At 41.9% G+C, this 17011-nt stretch overlaps 1 protein-coding gene across 2 annotated transcripts in view; it reads left to right on the forward strand.

Annotated features, from left to right (window-relative positions):
- The window catches only part of myom1a (myomesin 1a (skelemin)), a 78319-nt gene that overhangs the window by 23413 nt on the left and 37895 nt on the right, over window positions 1-17011 (forward strand). For both annotated transcript variants that reach the window (XM_042308388.1, XM_042308389.1), the window contains 6 exons: window positions 3022-3183; window positions 4880-5021; window positions 5341-5540; window positions 8821-8877; window positions 8988-9112; window positions 16819-17002. In XM_042308388.1, coding sequence (XP_042164322.1) covers window positions 3022-3183; window positions 4880-5021; window positions 5341-5540; window positions 8821-8877; window positions 8988-9112; window positions 16819-17002 — 870 coding nt within the window. The remainder of the gene's footprint in view (window positions 1-3021; window positions 3184-4879; window positions 5022-5340; window positions 5541-8820; window positions 8878-8987; window positions 9113-16818; window positions 17003-17011) is intronic.

Consider the following 17011-nt stretch of genomic DNA (forward strand, 5'->3'; position numbering starts at 1 on the left):
CCAGCCTGCTGTCCTCTGGTACAGAGATGGTGGGTAGGAACACACACCGTTAAACACTACCAGCCTGCTGTCCTCTGGTACAGAGATGGTGGGTAGGAACACACACCGTTAAACACTACCAGCCTGCTGTCCTCTGGTACAGAGATGGTGGGTAGGAACACACACCGTTAAACACTACCAGCCTGCTGTCCTCTGGTACAGAGATGGTGGGTAGGAACACACACCGTTAAACACTACCAGCCTGCTGTCCTCTGGTACAGAGATGGTGGGTAGGAACACACACACAGGGCCGTAACCTACTTAATTTCTATACAATTAAAAAACTTTAAATGCTATTTAGAGAACAACAAAAACAAGCAAAAATGACCCGAGCCATTATCACGTTGGCTGCTGTAGGTTCATCACCTCAGTCCATCTACAAACACATAGCCTATTAGCTATACAGTTGTTATGTTATATCCCTGAAAGGGGGGAAATATGACAAATTATTCAGACTGACACGCAGCCTCAGAAACTAAAACATAAAATGTTTAGAACTGTATTGTTTGCATGTTGATTGTATTTTAATGTAGACCTATAGGGAAATAGGTCCTATGGAGATGTTCATATTGATACAGTAGTTGTATTTTAATGTAGACCTATAGGGAAGATAGGTCCTATGGAGATGTTCATATTGATACAGTGGTTGTATTTTAATGTAGACCTATAGGGAAGATAGGTCCTATGGAGATGTTCATATTGATACAGTGGTTGTATTTTAATGTAGACCTATAGGGAAGATAGGTCCTATGGATGTGTTCATATTGATACAGTGGTTGTATTTTAATGTCGGCCTGTAGGGAAGATGGGTCATGTGGAGATGTTCATATTGATACAGTGGTTGTATTTTAATGTAGGCCTATAGGGAAGATAGGTCCTATGGATGTGTTCATATTGATAGAGTGGTTGTATTTTAATGTCGGCCTGTAGGGAAGATGGGTCCTGTGGAGATGTTCATATTGATACAGTGGTTGTATTTTAATGTCGGCCTATAGGGAAGATGAGTCATGTGGAGATGTTCATATTGATACAGTGATTGTATTTTAATGTAGGCCTACAGGGAAGATAGGTCCTGTGGAGATGTTCATATTGAAACAAACAGTCGTTGTATTTTAATGTAACATATCATATTTTTTTAAAGTTTGTAACTTGTTTGATGAGATTAGTACAGATTTTCTTCCCACGTTTGAAAACCACTGTACACACCTCTCTGCTTGCTTCCTCTCTCTCTCTCTCCTCTGCTTCCTACTGCATGCATTGCAGCCTGCCTCAGCCTCACCACATCTTTCACAGTAGCCTACCTTCTGTAAAGCAACGTTATTATGAGAACTTTAGTACATAATTTTTGCTCCTGCTGATTAGGTACACTTTAACGCTAGCTTCTTACGTCATCCTTCTAGCAGGCTAAGTAATAATAGCCAGAGCCCTTCAACGTTACTGCAATAGAAGTCTCTGCCGGCAGCTATCTATAAGCAACTATATATCTATAAGCAACTATTTACCAGTTGTTCGCTCATTCTCCGAGAGTTGGTTTTCGTTTGGGGATATCTGTAGACACGGCAGAAGTTGCAGGACAGTTTTAAAATGATATTTTGTCTCGCAAAGCACACTGTCAGTAGCGTCTTTATTGCTTACTTGAGCCGACCGCGAGCTGGGCTATTTCGTTTCACCTCTCAGGCCCTCAGCCAGTGCCGCGAGAAGGAGGAGTTAACCATTTGACAGAGTGGTGAATCTGCTGCTAAAAAGCAAATCAGGAGGCGAATAAGGACGCAGGAGAACATAACCAACAAACCACTGTTCATGACTCCACTTGTTTGCAAATAGGCAGGCTCAATGAGAACTCAGTCAGATCAAGAATATACGCTTTATGAGCTTTGATCATCGCTGGTAGACATATTTAGATGTTGACCCATAATTGATTTTTCTTTATTGTCTACAAAAGATATATTTGTATTTTGATTTGATTTGATTTGATTTTATGATTTGATTTATTTTTTTCTAATGTGACCGCCCGCCTTGATTTGGTCTTATGACAATTTGAAATTTTGTTTTTTACAGTGGATAAAAGTAGCTACTCAGAGCTACAAAATGGTATATCATACACTGCAGTTGAAGAACAATCGGGAAGTTATTCTGCTTTGAAATTGTATTTGTATTTTTAATCCCAGCCCCCGTCCCCGCAGGAGGCCTTTTGGTAGGCCGCCATTGTAAATAAGAATTTGTTGTTAACTGACTTGCCTAATTATATCAAGGTTAAATAAATACAAATAAACACATACTGACCAGATCACGTTATAGACAGAAGCATGCTACATGGCAGACCAATCCAAACTCATCTCCCGGCATGTCTAGCCCATCAGACCAATCCAAGCTCATCTCCCGGCATGTCTAGCCCATCAGACCAATCCAAACTCATCTCCCGGCATGTCTAGCCCATCAGACCAATCCAAACTCATCTCCCGGCATGTCTAGCCCATCAGACCAATCCAAGCTCATCTCCCGGCATGTCTAGCCCATCAGACCAATCCAAGCTCATCTCCCGGCATGTCCAGCCCATCCATTTCTCAGCCAATCATGGCTAGCGGGAAGGTTTGTGTATTTTTCCGTGGCTAAACCAACTAGGCTCGTAATTTAAGGGTAGAATGCAAGTTTGTTATTAAGGCACATGAAAGTTCACATTTTCCAGAAGGCATTTATTCCCAAAAACGCATTTTGATAAAAAATAAATGTCTATATTCAATTGCCTCTCCTGTAGTGACGTGCGACATAAGCCTAGATTCCTGAAACGAGTCACAAATTAGAAAAAATGACAGAGGTCCGGACGCACATGCACACACACACATGCACACACGCACACACACACACACACACACACACAAAGTTGCTGTACTGAGCTGTTCTTGGGCCTCATTTCACACTATCCTGTGCTTTACCTTTGTGAACTACTGAGTCCATCTGTCTGATACTGTGGTGTCTCCCCAGGCAAGGCCCTGTCAGAGTCCAAGTGGGTCCACACCCACTGGAGTGGAGAGAAAGCCACCCTGACACTGGTCCATCTTAACAAGGAGGATGAAGGACTCTACACCCTGAGAGTTAACACCAAGTCTGGCTTCCAGTCCTACTCCGCTTACGTCTTCGTCAGAGGTACGACCTGAAATGGTTTACTTAACAGTACGATACAATATGATACGGTACGATATGATAGGATATAATACCATAAGTAAGCAATAAGGCAGGACAAGGTTTGTATTATAAGGGAATGGCGGTGTGAGAAGACATGATGCTGAAGGCCAGCTGAGCGTTGGTCCCAAGACTGAGATCAGGAGAAGTACAACGAAAGCTTGTGTTTTTTTCATGTGTAAGGCAGTTCAAATGGCAATGTTAACCAGTGGGTCAGTGTTAACCAGTGGGTCAGTGTTAACCAGTGGGTCAGTTCAAATGGCAGTGTTAACCAGTGGGTCAGTTCAAATGGCAGTGTTAACTAGTGGGTCAGTGTTAACCAGTGGGTCAGTGTTAACCAGTGACTGTCCCAGCACTGTCTGTACCTCTCTGTCTCAGTTTTATCTCCTGAATAGTTGCTTCTATATCCCTCTCCACCCAACACACAGAAACACACTGCAGAGAGAGGAAAGGAGAGTACAGTTGTGGCCAAAAGTTTTAGCAAAAGGTACAGGGATTGGATTGCTGAGGACTGGGGTAAAGTAATTTTCTCTGAATCCCCTTTCCAATTGTTTGGGGCATCCGGAAAAAAGCTTGTCCGGAGAAGACAAGGTGAGCGCTACCATCAGTCCTGTGTCATGCCAACAGTAAAGCATCCTGAGACCATTCATGTGTGGGGTTGCTTCTGAGCCAGTGGGCTCACTCACAATTTTGCCTTAGAACACAGTCATGAATAAAGAATGGTACCAACACATCCTCCGAGAGCAACTTCTCCCAACCATCCAGGAACAGTTTGGTGACAAACAATGCCTTTTCAGCATGATGGAGTACCTTGCCATAAGGCAAAAGTGATAACTAAGTGGCTCGGGGAACAAAACATCAATGTTTTGGGTCCATGGCCAGGAAACTCCCCAGACCTTAATCCCATTGAGAACTTGTGGTCAATCCTCAAGAGGTGGTGGACAAACAAAAACCCACAACTTCTGACAAACTCCAAGCATTGATTATGCAAGAATGGGCTGCCATCAGTCAGGATGTGGCCCAGAAATTAACTGACAGCATGCCAGGGCGGATTGCAGAGGTATTGAAAAAGAAGGGTCAACACTGCAAATATTGACTCTTTGCATCAACTTCATGTAATTGTCAATGAAAGCCTTTGACACTTATGAAATGCTTGTAATTATACTTCAGTATTCCATAGTAACATCTGACAAAAATATATAATGACACTGATGAAGCAGACTTTGTGAAAATTAATATTTGTGTCATTCTCAAAACTTTTGGCCACGACTGTAGATGGGGTGGTAAAGCAGACCTTATTATATCCCCATTGAATGACTACAGGACAGATTTAAAGGGTTTGATAGATGTGTGACAGACAGACAGACCTAATGCTGAGTGGTCTGAGTGGTAGTGTAGTGGGGCGGCATTAGCCTAGTCGTTAGAGCTTTGGGCCAGTAACCGAAAGGTTGCTGGATCGAATCCCCAAGCTGACAAGGTAAAACTCTTTCGTTCTGCCCCTGAGCAAGGCAGTTAACCCACTGTTCCCCGGGCGCCGGAGACGTGGATATTGATTATGGCAACCCACCGCACCTCTCTGATTCAGAAGGGTTGGGTTAAATGTTAATGTGTGTTCTCACAAGTGTGTGTGTGCAAGTGTTTACCTCTGTGTGTGTCACAGATGAAGAGGTGGAGTTGGAAGGTGTTCCCGTTGCGCCCCTGGACGTACGTTGCCATGACGCCAACAAGGACTACGTTGTGGTGACATGGAAACAGCCGGCGGTGGAGGGAAGCAGCTCCATCTTGGGGTACTTCATTGATAGGTAGGAACTTCTGTTCTTCTGTGGTTTCCTAGCTCTCTGTGAAGGTTAGCTATCTCTTCTTCTGTGGTTCTCCACATCTCTAGACCTTCTGTACATGGACAGCCTAGGTCCATGGTACTCTGTGGTTCTCCACATCTCTAGACGGATCTACCTGGACAGACTAGCTCCATGGTACTTCTCTCTCTCTCTCTCTCTGTGTGTGTGTGTGTGTGTGTGTGTGTGTGTGTGTGTGTGTGTGTGTGTGTGTGTGTGTGTGTGTGTGTGTGTGTGTGTGTGTGTGTGTGTGTGTGCGCGTGTGCGCGCGCGCGTGCACGTGTAGGTGTGAGGTGGGCCACCACCACTGGGCTCAGTGTAACGACACCCCTGTGAAGTACGCCCGTTTCCCAGTAACGGGGCTGATTGAGGGGAGGAGCTATACCTTCCGAGTCAGAGCCATCAACCGGGCTGGGGTCAGCCGACCTTCTAGAGCCTCTGATCCCGTTACCGCCATAGACCCCCACGACAGGGCTCGCCATCGAGGTCAGCATCTGATTGGTTAGAAAAGGAGTGACCAAACCTCCTCCTGGAGAGCTACTGGTTGTTTAGGCTTTGTTCCAGCCCAGGTGTGTTAGTCCAGGTGAATTAGTCTAGGTTTGTGTTATCCCAGGTGTAATCGTCCAGGTGTGTTAGTCTGATTTTGTTAGTCTAGGTTTGTTAATCTAGGTTTGTTAGTCCAGGTGTATTAGTCTACATTTGTGTTATCCCAGGTGTAATAGTCCAGGTGCGTTAGTCCATGTTTGTTAGTCCAGGTGTATTAGTCTACGTTTGTGTTAGTCCAGGTGTATTAGTTTACGTTTGTGTTATCCCAGGTGTATTAGTCCAGGTGTGTTAGTCCAGGTGTGTTGGTCCTGGTGTATTAGTCTTTGTTTGTGTTATCCCAGGTGTAATAGTCCAAGTGTGTTAGTCCATGTTTGTTAGTCCAGGTGTATTAGTCTACGTTTGTGTTATCCCAGGTGTGTTAGTCCATCTGTGTTAGTCCAGGTGTATTAGTCTATGTTTGTGTTATCCCAGGTGTATTAGTCTATGTGTATTTGTCCACGTGTATTAGTCTAGGTGTATAAGACCAGGTGTATTAGTCCAGGTGTGTTAGTCCAGGTGTATTAGTCTAGGTGTATTCGTCCAGGTGTATTAGTTCAGATGTGTTAGTCCAGGTGTGTTAGTCCAGGTGTATTAGTCTAGGTGTATTAGTGCAGGTGTGTTAGTCCAGTTGTATTAGTCTAGGTGTATTAGTCCAGGTTGTGTTAGTCCAGGTGTATTAGTCCAGGTGTGTTAGTCCAGGTGTGTTAGTGCAGGTGTATTCGTGCAGGTGTGTTAGTCCAGGTGTGTTAGTCCAGGTGTATTAGTCTAGGTGTATTCGTCCAGGTGTATTAGTTCAGATGTGTTAGTCCAGGTGTATTAGTCTAGGTGTATTAGTCCAGGTGTGTTAGTCCAGGTGTGTTAGTCCAGTTGTATTAGTCTAGGTGTATTAGTCCAGGTTGTGTTAGTCCAGGTGTATTAGTCCAGATGTGTTAGTCCAGATGTGTTAGTCCAGGTGTATTCGTGCAGGTGTATTAGTCCAGGTGTGTTAGTGCAGGTGTGTTAGTCCAGGTGTATTAGTCCAGGTGTATTAGTCCAGGTGTATTAGTCCAGGTGTATTAGTCTAGGTTTATTAGTCCAGGTGTGTTAGTCCATGTGTGTTAGTCCATGTGTTAGTCTAGGTTTGTTAGCCCCAGGTGTGTTAGTCCAGGTGTATTAGTCCAGGTGTGTTAGTCCATGTTTGTTAGTCCAGGTGTGTTAGTCCAGGTGTGTTAGTTCAGGTGTGTTAGTCTAGGTGTGTTATTCTAGGTGTATTAGTCTAGGCTTGTTAGCCCCAGGTGTGTTAGTCTAGGTGTGTTAGTCTAGGTGTATTAGTCTAGGTGTGTTGGTCCAGATGTATTAGTCCAGGTGTGTAAGTCCAGGTGTATTAGTCTAGGTGTGTTAGTCCAGGTGTATTAGTCCAGGTGTGTTAGTCTAGGTGTGTTAGCCCAGGTCTGTTAGCCCCAGGTGTGTTACTCTAGGTGTGTTAGACAAGGTGTGTTAGCCCCAGGTGTGTTAGACCCAGGTGTGTTAGTCTAGGTGTGTTAGTCCCAGATGTGTTAGTCTAGGTGCGTTAGCCCCAGGTGTGTTAGCCACAACCTTCTGTTGTTACCTTCTATTGTAACGTGATGTTGTTACCTTCTGTTGTAACCTTCTGTTGTTACCTTCTGTTGTAACTTGATGTTGTTACCTTCTGTTGTACTGTGATGTTGGTACCTTCTGTTGTAACGTGATGTTGTTACCTTCTGTTGTAACGTGATGTTGTTACCTTCTGTTGTTACCTTCTGTTGTAACGTGATGTTATTACCTTCTGTTGTAACGTGATGTTGTTACCTTCTGTTGTTACCTTCTGTTGTAACGTGATGTTATTACCTTCAGTTGTAACGTGATGTTGTTATCTTCTGTTGTTACCTTTTGTTGTTACCTTCTGTTTTAATATGATGTTGTTACCTTCTGTTGTTACCTTCTGTTGTAACGTGATGTTGTTACCTTCTGTTGTTACCTTCTGTTGTAACGTGATGTTATCTTCTGTTGTTACCTTCTGTTGTTACCTTCTGTTGTAATATGATGTTGTTACCTTCTGTTGTAACGTGATGTTATCTTCTGTTGTTACCTTCTGTTGTTACCTTCTGTTGTAACGTGATGTTGTTACCTTCTGTTGTAACGTGATGTTGTTACCTTCTGTTGTTACCTTCTGTTGTTACCTGATGTTGTTACCTTCTGTTGTTACCTTCTGTTGTAACGTGATGTTGTTACCTTCTGTTGTTACCTTCTGTTGTAACGTGATGTTGTTACCTTCTGTTGTTACCTTCTGTTGTAACGTGATGTTGTTACCTTCTGTTGTAACGTGATGTTGTTACCTTCTGTTGTTACCTTCTGTTGTAACGTGATGTTGTTACCTTCTGTTGTTACCTTCTGTTGTAACGTGGTGTTGTTACCTTCTGTTGTAATGTGATGTTGTTACCTTCTGTTGTAACGTGATGTTGTTACCTTCTGTTGTAATGTGATGATGTTACCTTCTGTTGTTACCTTCTGTTGTAACGTGATGTTGTTACCTTCGGTTGTTACCTTCTGTTGTAATTTGATGTTGTTACCTTCTGTTGTAACGTGATCTTGTTATCTTCTGTTGTTACCTACTGTTGTACTGTGATGTTGTTACCTTCTGTTGTAATGTGATGTTGTTACCTTCTGTTGTTACCTACTGTTGTACTGTGATGTTGGTACCTTCTGTTGTAACGTGATGTTCTTACCTTCTGTTGTTACCGTCTGTTGTAACCTGCTGTTGTAATGTGCTGTTGTAACATGCTGTTGTTACCTTCTGTTGTTATGTGCTGTTGTAACCTTCTGTTGTAATGTGCTGTTGTTTTTTATTTATTTATTTCACCTTTATTTAACCAGGTAGGCAAGTTGAGAACAAGTTCTTATTTACAATTGCGACCTGGCCAAGATAAAGCAAAGCAGTTCGACACAAACAACGACACAGTTACACATGGAGTAAAACAAACATACAGTCAATAATACAGTATAAACAAGTCTATATACGATGTGAGCAAATGAGGTGAGATAAGGGAGGTAAAGGCAAAAAAAAGGCCATGGTGGCAAAGTGAATACAAAATAGCAAGTAAAAAACTGGAATGGTAGATTTGCAGTGGAAGATTGTGCAAAGTAGAAACCTGTTGTAACCTGCTGTCTCTGTGTATCTTAGCTGGTCCCTCTGCTCCCTTCACCGGAATGATCAAGTTCACTGAGGAAGACGCTACAGGTTAGACCTGTAGTTCTACACTTTATCTGTACTTTCAATACATTATCTTTAGATCTCTCCACTATGTTAATTACAATAATCCTGACCCTTGACCCTTGTTGACAACTCAGTGGGCGTGGTACCAGGTGAGCCCACCGACCTGGTGGTTACCGAGGCAACGAAGAACTACGTGGTTCTGGCCTGGTCTCCGCCCGCTCAAAGAGGTCATGAAGGGGTTGTGTACCTTGTTGAGAAGGTGAGAGGATGATTGATTGATTGATGGGTTTAATGATTGATACATTTATTGGTTTATTGATTGATTGGTTGGTTGATGGGTTGATTGTTTCAACTTTTTATTGTCATGTGCACAAGTACAGTGAAATGCCTTTCTTGTGAGCTTCAAACCCAACAATGCAGTAATCAATATCAGTAGTACTATAAAACATACATTTAAAAAGTCAAGTATAAGATATATACAGGGTAAGTTCCAATACCATTTTACAACGTGCAGGGATACTGGAGTGGTAGGGTTAGATACAGTGCCTTGCGAAAGTATTCGGCCCCCTTGAACTTTGCGACCTTTTGCCACATTTCAGGCTTCAAACATAAAGATATAAAACTGTATTTTTTTGTGAAGAATCAACAACAAGTGGGACACAATCATGAAGTGGAATAACATTTATTGGATATTTCAAACTTTTTTAACAAATCAAAAACTGAAAAATTGGGCGTGCAAAATTATTCAGCCCCTTTACTTTCAGTGCAGCAAACTCTCTCCAGAAGTTCAGTGAGGATCTCTGAATGATCCAATGTTGACCTAAATGACTAATGATGATAAATACAATCCAGTTTCCCTTATGTATCAAGAATGGTCCACCACCCAAAAGACATCCAGCCAACTTGAAATGACTGTGGGATGCTTTGGGACAAGTTGGAGCTATTCTGAGGGCAAAAGAGGGTACAACTCAATATTAGGGAGGTGTTTCTAATGTTTTGTACACTCAGTGTATGATAAAAAGAGTAGCAGCAGCAGCATATATGATCATTGTACGGGACACTGGATCCTGGACTGGTAAGGGTAGATAACAACAAACCCGCCACGCTGATCCTCAACACAGGGGCCCCTCAGGGGTGCATGCTCAGTCCCCTCCTGTACTCCCTGTTCACTCATGACTGCACGGCCAGGTACGACTCCAACACCATCATTAAGTTTGCCGATGACACAATAGTGGTAGGCCTGATCACCGACAACGATGAGACAGCCTATAGGGAGGAGGTCAGAGACCTGGCCGGGTGCCAGGACAACAACCGGGTGCCAGGACAACCTCTTCCTCAACGTGATCAAGACAAAGGAGTTGATTGTGGACCACAGGAAAAAGAGGCTGAGCACATCCCCATTCTCATCTACAGGGCTGTAGTGAAGCAGGTTGAGAGCTTCAAGTTCCTTGGTGTCCACATCACCAACAAACTAACATGGTCCAAGCACACCAAGACAGTCGTGAAGAGGGCACGACAAAACCTTTTCCCCCTCAGGAGACTGAAAAGGTTCTACAGCTGCATCATCAAGAGTATCCTGACTGGTTGCATCACTGCCTGGTATGGCAACTGCTTGGGCTCCGACCGCAAAGCACTACAGAGGGTAGCGCGAATGGCCCAGTACATCAATGGGGCCAAGCTTCCTGCCATCCAGGACCTCTATTCCAGGCAGTGTCAGAGGAAGCCCTAAAAATTGCCAAAGACTCCAGCCAACCTAGTCATAGACTGTTCTCTCTGCTACAGAGCGGTACCAGAGCACCATGAGGCTTCTAAACAGCTTCAACCTCCAAGCCATAAGACTCCTGAACACTTAATCAAATGACTACCCATTATTTGATGAATCACCCTCAGATGATTCGTTGAGAGCACCGAGACAAAAGTACAAAGGTCTTTTATAGCCACGATACACCCCTTTCAGTCTACATGATGAACAACAGATGTATGGAATAGGTCACAAGGTTAAGATTTGTATTAAATATACTTATAATTCACAGCAGAGTATCTGCTGTAAAAACATCTTTGTGTAGAGACCAAGGTCTGGCCCTGGAGTCATCTCTCCCTGGTACCATATAGAACAGAAACATTAACTCATGCTCTGGAAAGCGACCTCTTTAGGTTTTATCACCCAAAAGACATCGGAAATCTGCTGTCAGTGTTAGAGGCCCACTTTCAGTTCACACAGACACAATAGTTATAAGAATCCTCTATTCTGTTGCATAAAACAACCATTTGATGCAATAAAAGTATTATAACAATCTTGAAATGTTGCTCTCACATTCCCCCATTTTGAGAATCCTCTCAACTTAAAAGAAAATTACAAGATTTGCGAACATTCATTCACATGTAGAAAATGCATACATTCTTCATAAACCAAGAAGCATAAAAGCAATAACTCATTGCTTGTGTTCCTGCCCATCTTAATAACATCTTAATAATCAATCCATAATACATTTATTGCTTCACTCATATAGTTAACATAGTAAACTCAAATCAATCCTTCAGTTTTAGAAATCGTTCAGTTTCCAAATCATAATCACAACCCAATTAATTATCCAACCAAAATGTAGAATGACAATGCTCAGTGATTCAAATTGGTCATATCACTCAAAGTAAAACTTTTTTTTTAACACACATCAACATTGGCAGAATGTACATTTATATTAACATACAGTGTAATCGTATAATTCTATTATCAAATTTATTTTTATAATACATATCAGTATCTTAATGCAATCTTATTCTAAATTACTATAATTTTATGTAGTGTGCAGACCTCTACAATCAACCTGATACCCCCAAATAAACAATTCTAACAAATACATTTTGGGCACAACTCCCCAACCCCCCTTCAGGCACTGATTTTTCTGCATTGTCTTCTTCAGATAGCTTTACAGTTCAAAGTGGATGGCCCACGATAATGTCCCAATTTCAATGTTTCACCTGAGCCGCCATCACCTTTACTACCCATAATGTCTTGTCCATTCGTCAACCAGTATACCAGCAACATAAGAGAAGATTAGAGCAGATCTCTCCCCATGCTCACTCCACGTGGACTCCTCTCACACCCCTGAGAAAAGACATGAGAGAAAAGCAGTCGATAGTTCTGATTGGACGCTGCATACAGGCTGCTGGCTCAGGACTCAGGTCTCTGGTAGAAGTCGTGCAGACAGGGCCGTATTCAACGCCTTTGTCGCTCTTCTTCAGCCAGTTAGAGGGGGGTTTTGAGGTACACACACTGTTCGGTCCAATTATCTCTTCCATGCATTAAGCGACCGACTGACGTTACCTTTCATCATAACCTCAAGAGAGGACAGATCAGAACAACAGTTTAGTTCAGTACGTTTTTTATTCAGGAAATCCAGACAAGCATTAACTATATGATAAATTATTACTTTTACAAATAATTCTTAATACCAATGTCTAAACATATTTCAAAGAGAATAACAACACGTTCTATTGAAACCATCTTTTAAAAATTGTTTTAAACTCCCCATCACACTCAACTTAATCCTAGGATCAGGAAGTTAGACCTCTAACCCATCGGGAGAAATCCCCACAGTCCAGCAGACCTAATCTGGTGAGATTTGACCCAAAACAGAACAGAACAGACAACACAACAAAACACCCCTTCACATATCACTCAAGGCTTGTAAACTTCAATCCAAAACATCAGAGGACTGTTACCACCCCCATTTTGTGTAAAAAGACACAACTACTGGTCAAAAAAATAAAACAAAACCATTTAAAATAACAAAATTGAATTAGAATCACTACCCTTAATAACTCCATAAAGAAAAATAATTGTAGGAAAATAGACAGGCAGCCTACCCTTAATCAAAGGCAACGCCCTCTCCTTCTTCACATTGGTCCAAATCAGAAATATGGAAAAGAACTATAAACTTCATCATAATTATCAATATTACAAATTACCTTCAAATAGGTATTACAAATTACCTTAAATTCATTATCCAAATGGCTTTCCAATGAGGGTGATCAAACCACACTGGAAAGTCAGGACAGAGGTCAGAGGTCATAGAAACCCGTCAAAGAAGTGTTTCTTACTATATGAGACAAATTAATGAAAAACAGTCAAACATTTCATACATGTCGTATCCCAGGTTTCCAGTAAAGTTCTTTATCAAAATAATTAATGTGTTTAATTAAAACTCAGAAAATAACAACTTCCCGTAAAATTCCATGTGTGTGTGGGCCCCTTTAAGATACCGTGGCACTAAGACAAATGGAAAACTCACTAAACCCAAAGGAAATAGAATACACAAATCAAACACAGTATTTTAAAAACACCAACAAATAGTCATAACAACAGTATGTTGGGTTAGGGTTAACCCTAACCCTAACCCAAACAAAAATGGCCAGGCCATGACAGTTTAACGCCTTAATCTCACTCACTGCTCTTCCCAAGACCACAGCCCCGGGAAGCATTTCAAAGACACTGAAACCCCCATTTTCCCAAACCCCGCCCCCCCCACAAAACATTTAGTTAGCGTTCACTATACTACACCAATTCAGCAAGCAAAAAGTTTAAACTACAAAGAAAACCTGATAATAAGTCCACTGTATTCCTTCAAATCATTAATTGTTTGTTGTAATCTACCCCAACGTTTATGTGAGGTTAATTTATCATGTTCTACCCTTAGACACAGCAACACGTATCTCACCACCGAGTCTAACAATTCACTCCCATATTATATTATATGACTGGTCTCCCTTTTCCATAACTATGTAAAATTATCCTGGTATCATTACTAGACCAATGTCCAACGACATATGTAGTAGCTGTTTCACCTCAGATAGTTCCTGTTACCCCTCGAAATGTAACACTTTTTTCTGTTGCAAATGTAGTCAATTTCTCAGCGTAAGGAATCAGTGATATTTGATCCCAGGCCTTTAATAAAAAGTTGTTTGAGATGTGATCTCCTACGTCTCCCTTAACATACATAATGTAGTGGACTTCCATCAGTCCCGGAAGGAAGAATCCTACTCAAAACACATCACATAATGCAGTGTTTCATTAAGTGAAATAGACACCTAAAATAAACAATAAACAAACCCGTAACCCCTTTCCAGTAATCTAATCCTTTCAACCTGTTGCATTAATTTAGTAAAAATATGAACCTGTTGTTTAACAAATCTAGAACCTTTAAAAAGTTGGTCATCAGCGTAATAGTCAAAACTAACTGTTGCCCACTCTTAGCTATAATGTGGGCGTGCCCCAAAGGTCAATACTGTTCATCCTGTACATTAATGGTCTGCCTTCTGTCTGTACTGGGTCTGAAGTTCAAATGTATGCAGATGATACAGTGATATATGTGCATGCAAAGAGCAAACAACAAGCTACACAAGAACTCACTACTGTAATGGTCCAGGTTACAAAGTGGCTCAGTGACTCGTGTTTGCATCTCAATGTGAAAAAAAACTGTCTGCATGTTCTTCACAAAGAGGGCAACAGATGCTACAGAGCCAGATGACTATGTGTCAGGGGAGAATGTAAGGGTTTTCCTCCTCCTCTTCGTCTGAGGAGGAGAAGCGAGAAGGATCGGAGGACCAATGCGCAGCGTGGTAAGTGTCCATGGTTGTTTATTTAAAAAACATAAACTGAACACTATGAATACAAAAACAATAAATGTGAACAAACCGAAACAGTACCGTGTGGCGAATAAACACAGACACGGAAACAATCACCCACAAAACAACATTGAAACCCAGGCTACCTAAGTATGATTCTCAATCAGAGACAACTAACGACACCTGCCTCTGATTGAGAACCATACTAGGCCGAACACAGAAAACCAACCTAGAAACACAGAACATAGAATGCCCACCCAACTCACGTCCTGACCAACTAAAACAAACAAATAACACAAGAACTAGGGTCAGAACGTGACTGTCACGATCGTCGTAAGGAGCGGACCAAAATGCAGCGTGGTATGTGTTAATGATGATTTTTTAATTAAAGAAAGCACTTGGAATTATGCAAACACGAGCTCCAACTGGGAAGAATCGGCCCATCGACTTGGAATTTTGTAAAAAAAAGAGCTCCAACTGAGAAGAATCGGTCACCCAACTTGGAATTATGAAAAAACGAGCTCCGACTGGGAAGAATTGGTCACCCAACTTGGAATTTTGAAAAGAAAATGAGCTCCAACTGGGAAGAATCGGTCACCCAAATTGGAATTCCAACTTGGGCCTATTTCTAGATCTCTGACCTGAAGATCCCTGATGTCATGATTGGACATTGTATTTTTGAAACTGGATTCAGAATGTTTTTCAATTGACTGCCATAGACCCAAATAAAAAGTAAACATTGACTGTTAAAAACCTCTCTGGGATAGGCGGGACGCTTGCGTCCCACTTGGCCAATGGCCAGGGAAATGTAGAGCGCCAAATTCAAATAAAATAGTATAAAAATTTTACTTTCATTAAATCACACATGTAAGATACCAAATTAAAGCTACACTCGTTGTGAATTCAGCCAACATGTCAGATTTTAAAAAGGCTTTTCGGCGAAAGCATAAGATGCTAGTATCTGATGATAGCAAAGCTGTAAACAAAGAGAGAAAGCATATTTCAACCCTGCAGGCGCTACACAAAACGCAGAAATAAAATATAAATCATGCCTTACCTTTGATGAGCTTCTTTTGTTGGCACTCCAATATGTCCCATAAACATCACAAAAGGTCTTTTGTTCGATTAATTCCGTCGATATCTATCCAAAATGTCCATTTATTTGGCGCGTTTGATCCAGAAAAACACAGCTTCAAATTTGGGCAAAGTCACTACAAAATATCTCAAAAGTTACCTGTAAACTTTGCCAAAACATTTCAAACTACTTTTGTAATACAACTTTAGGTATTTTTAAACGTTAATAATCGATCAAAATTAAGACGGGTCTATCTGTTTTCAATACAGGATGACAACAAACTAACGCTACTTTTCTGGTCTTGCGCAACTCTCAAACAGTACACATAACGTGACAGTCATTCAAGATGGCCGTACTTCTTCATTACACAAAGGAATAACCTCAACCAATTTTCAAGACTGGTGATATCCAGTGGAAGCGGTAGGAACTGGAAACAAGTCCCTTAGAATTTTGGTTTCCCAATGAAAGCTCATTTAATAGACTGTGACCTCAAAAAATAAATAATCTGAATGGTTTGTCCTCGAGGTTTTGCCTGCTACATAAGTTCTGTTATACTCACAGACATGATTCAAACAGTTTTAGAAACGTCAGTGTGTTTTCTATCCATATCTACTAATAATATGCATATCTTATATTCTGGGGATGAGTACCAGGAGTTGAAATCGGGCACGCTATTTATCCAAAAGTGAAAATGCTGCACCCTATCCCGAAGAGGTTTTTAAGGACATAATTTATTTTCACATGGTTGGGGTCGTGAGAATTTACAGATATCAAAATGGGGTTGTGGGTCAAAACAGTTTGGGAGCCCTTGGTGTCGAGTCAGTATGAATGTGTGTGCACATTATGTGTGTGTGAGCAAATTAAGTGTGTGTGTGTGTGTTTGTGTGACTGAGTCGTGCCGTTAGCAAACCTGATGGTATTCTTGGAGTCGTGCATGGGTGAACAGGGAGTATAGGAGTGGATTAAGCACACACCCCTGAGGGGCCCCAGTGTTGATGGTCAGCATGGTGGATTTGTTGTTGCCTACCCTCACCACCTGGGGTACCCGTCAGGAAGTCCAGGAGTGTTAAGTCCTAGATTCTGGGATGATGGAGCTGATGTGTGCCATAACAAGCCTTTCAAAGCATTTCATGATTACAGATGTGAGTGCTGCAGGGCGTTAGCCTTAGAGTTGTTGGGGAAAGGAAGGATGATGGTCAGGTTGGTTGACTGATTGATGAGCCTGTATGCCGGTGTTGACCAGTCCTGGGTGTTTATTTTGCCAGTGTGTTGCTGGTAGTGAGTGCTGGCAGAGGGCCAACACAGGGATGCCCGTCAAGTCTCCTCGCTTCGCGCTGTTTGATCTGGCAGAGGGGAAGAGCTACAGCTTCAGAGTCCGCTGCTGTAACTCTGCTGGGATGTCTGAGGCCTCCTCTGCTACTGGAGATATCACTGTAGGAGACATGCTGGGTGAGTAGA

Source organism: Oncorhynchus tshawytscha, linkage group LG28 (genome assembly GCF_018296145.1).
Source record: "Oncorhynchus tshawytscha isolate Ot180627B linkage group LG28, Otsh_v2.0, whole genome shotgun sequence".
Taxonomy (NCBI): Eukaryota; Metazoa; Chordata; class Actinopteri; order Salmoniformes; family Salmonidae; genus Oncorhynchus; species Oncorhynchus tshawytscha.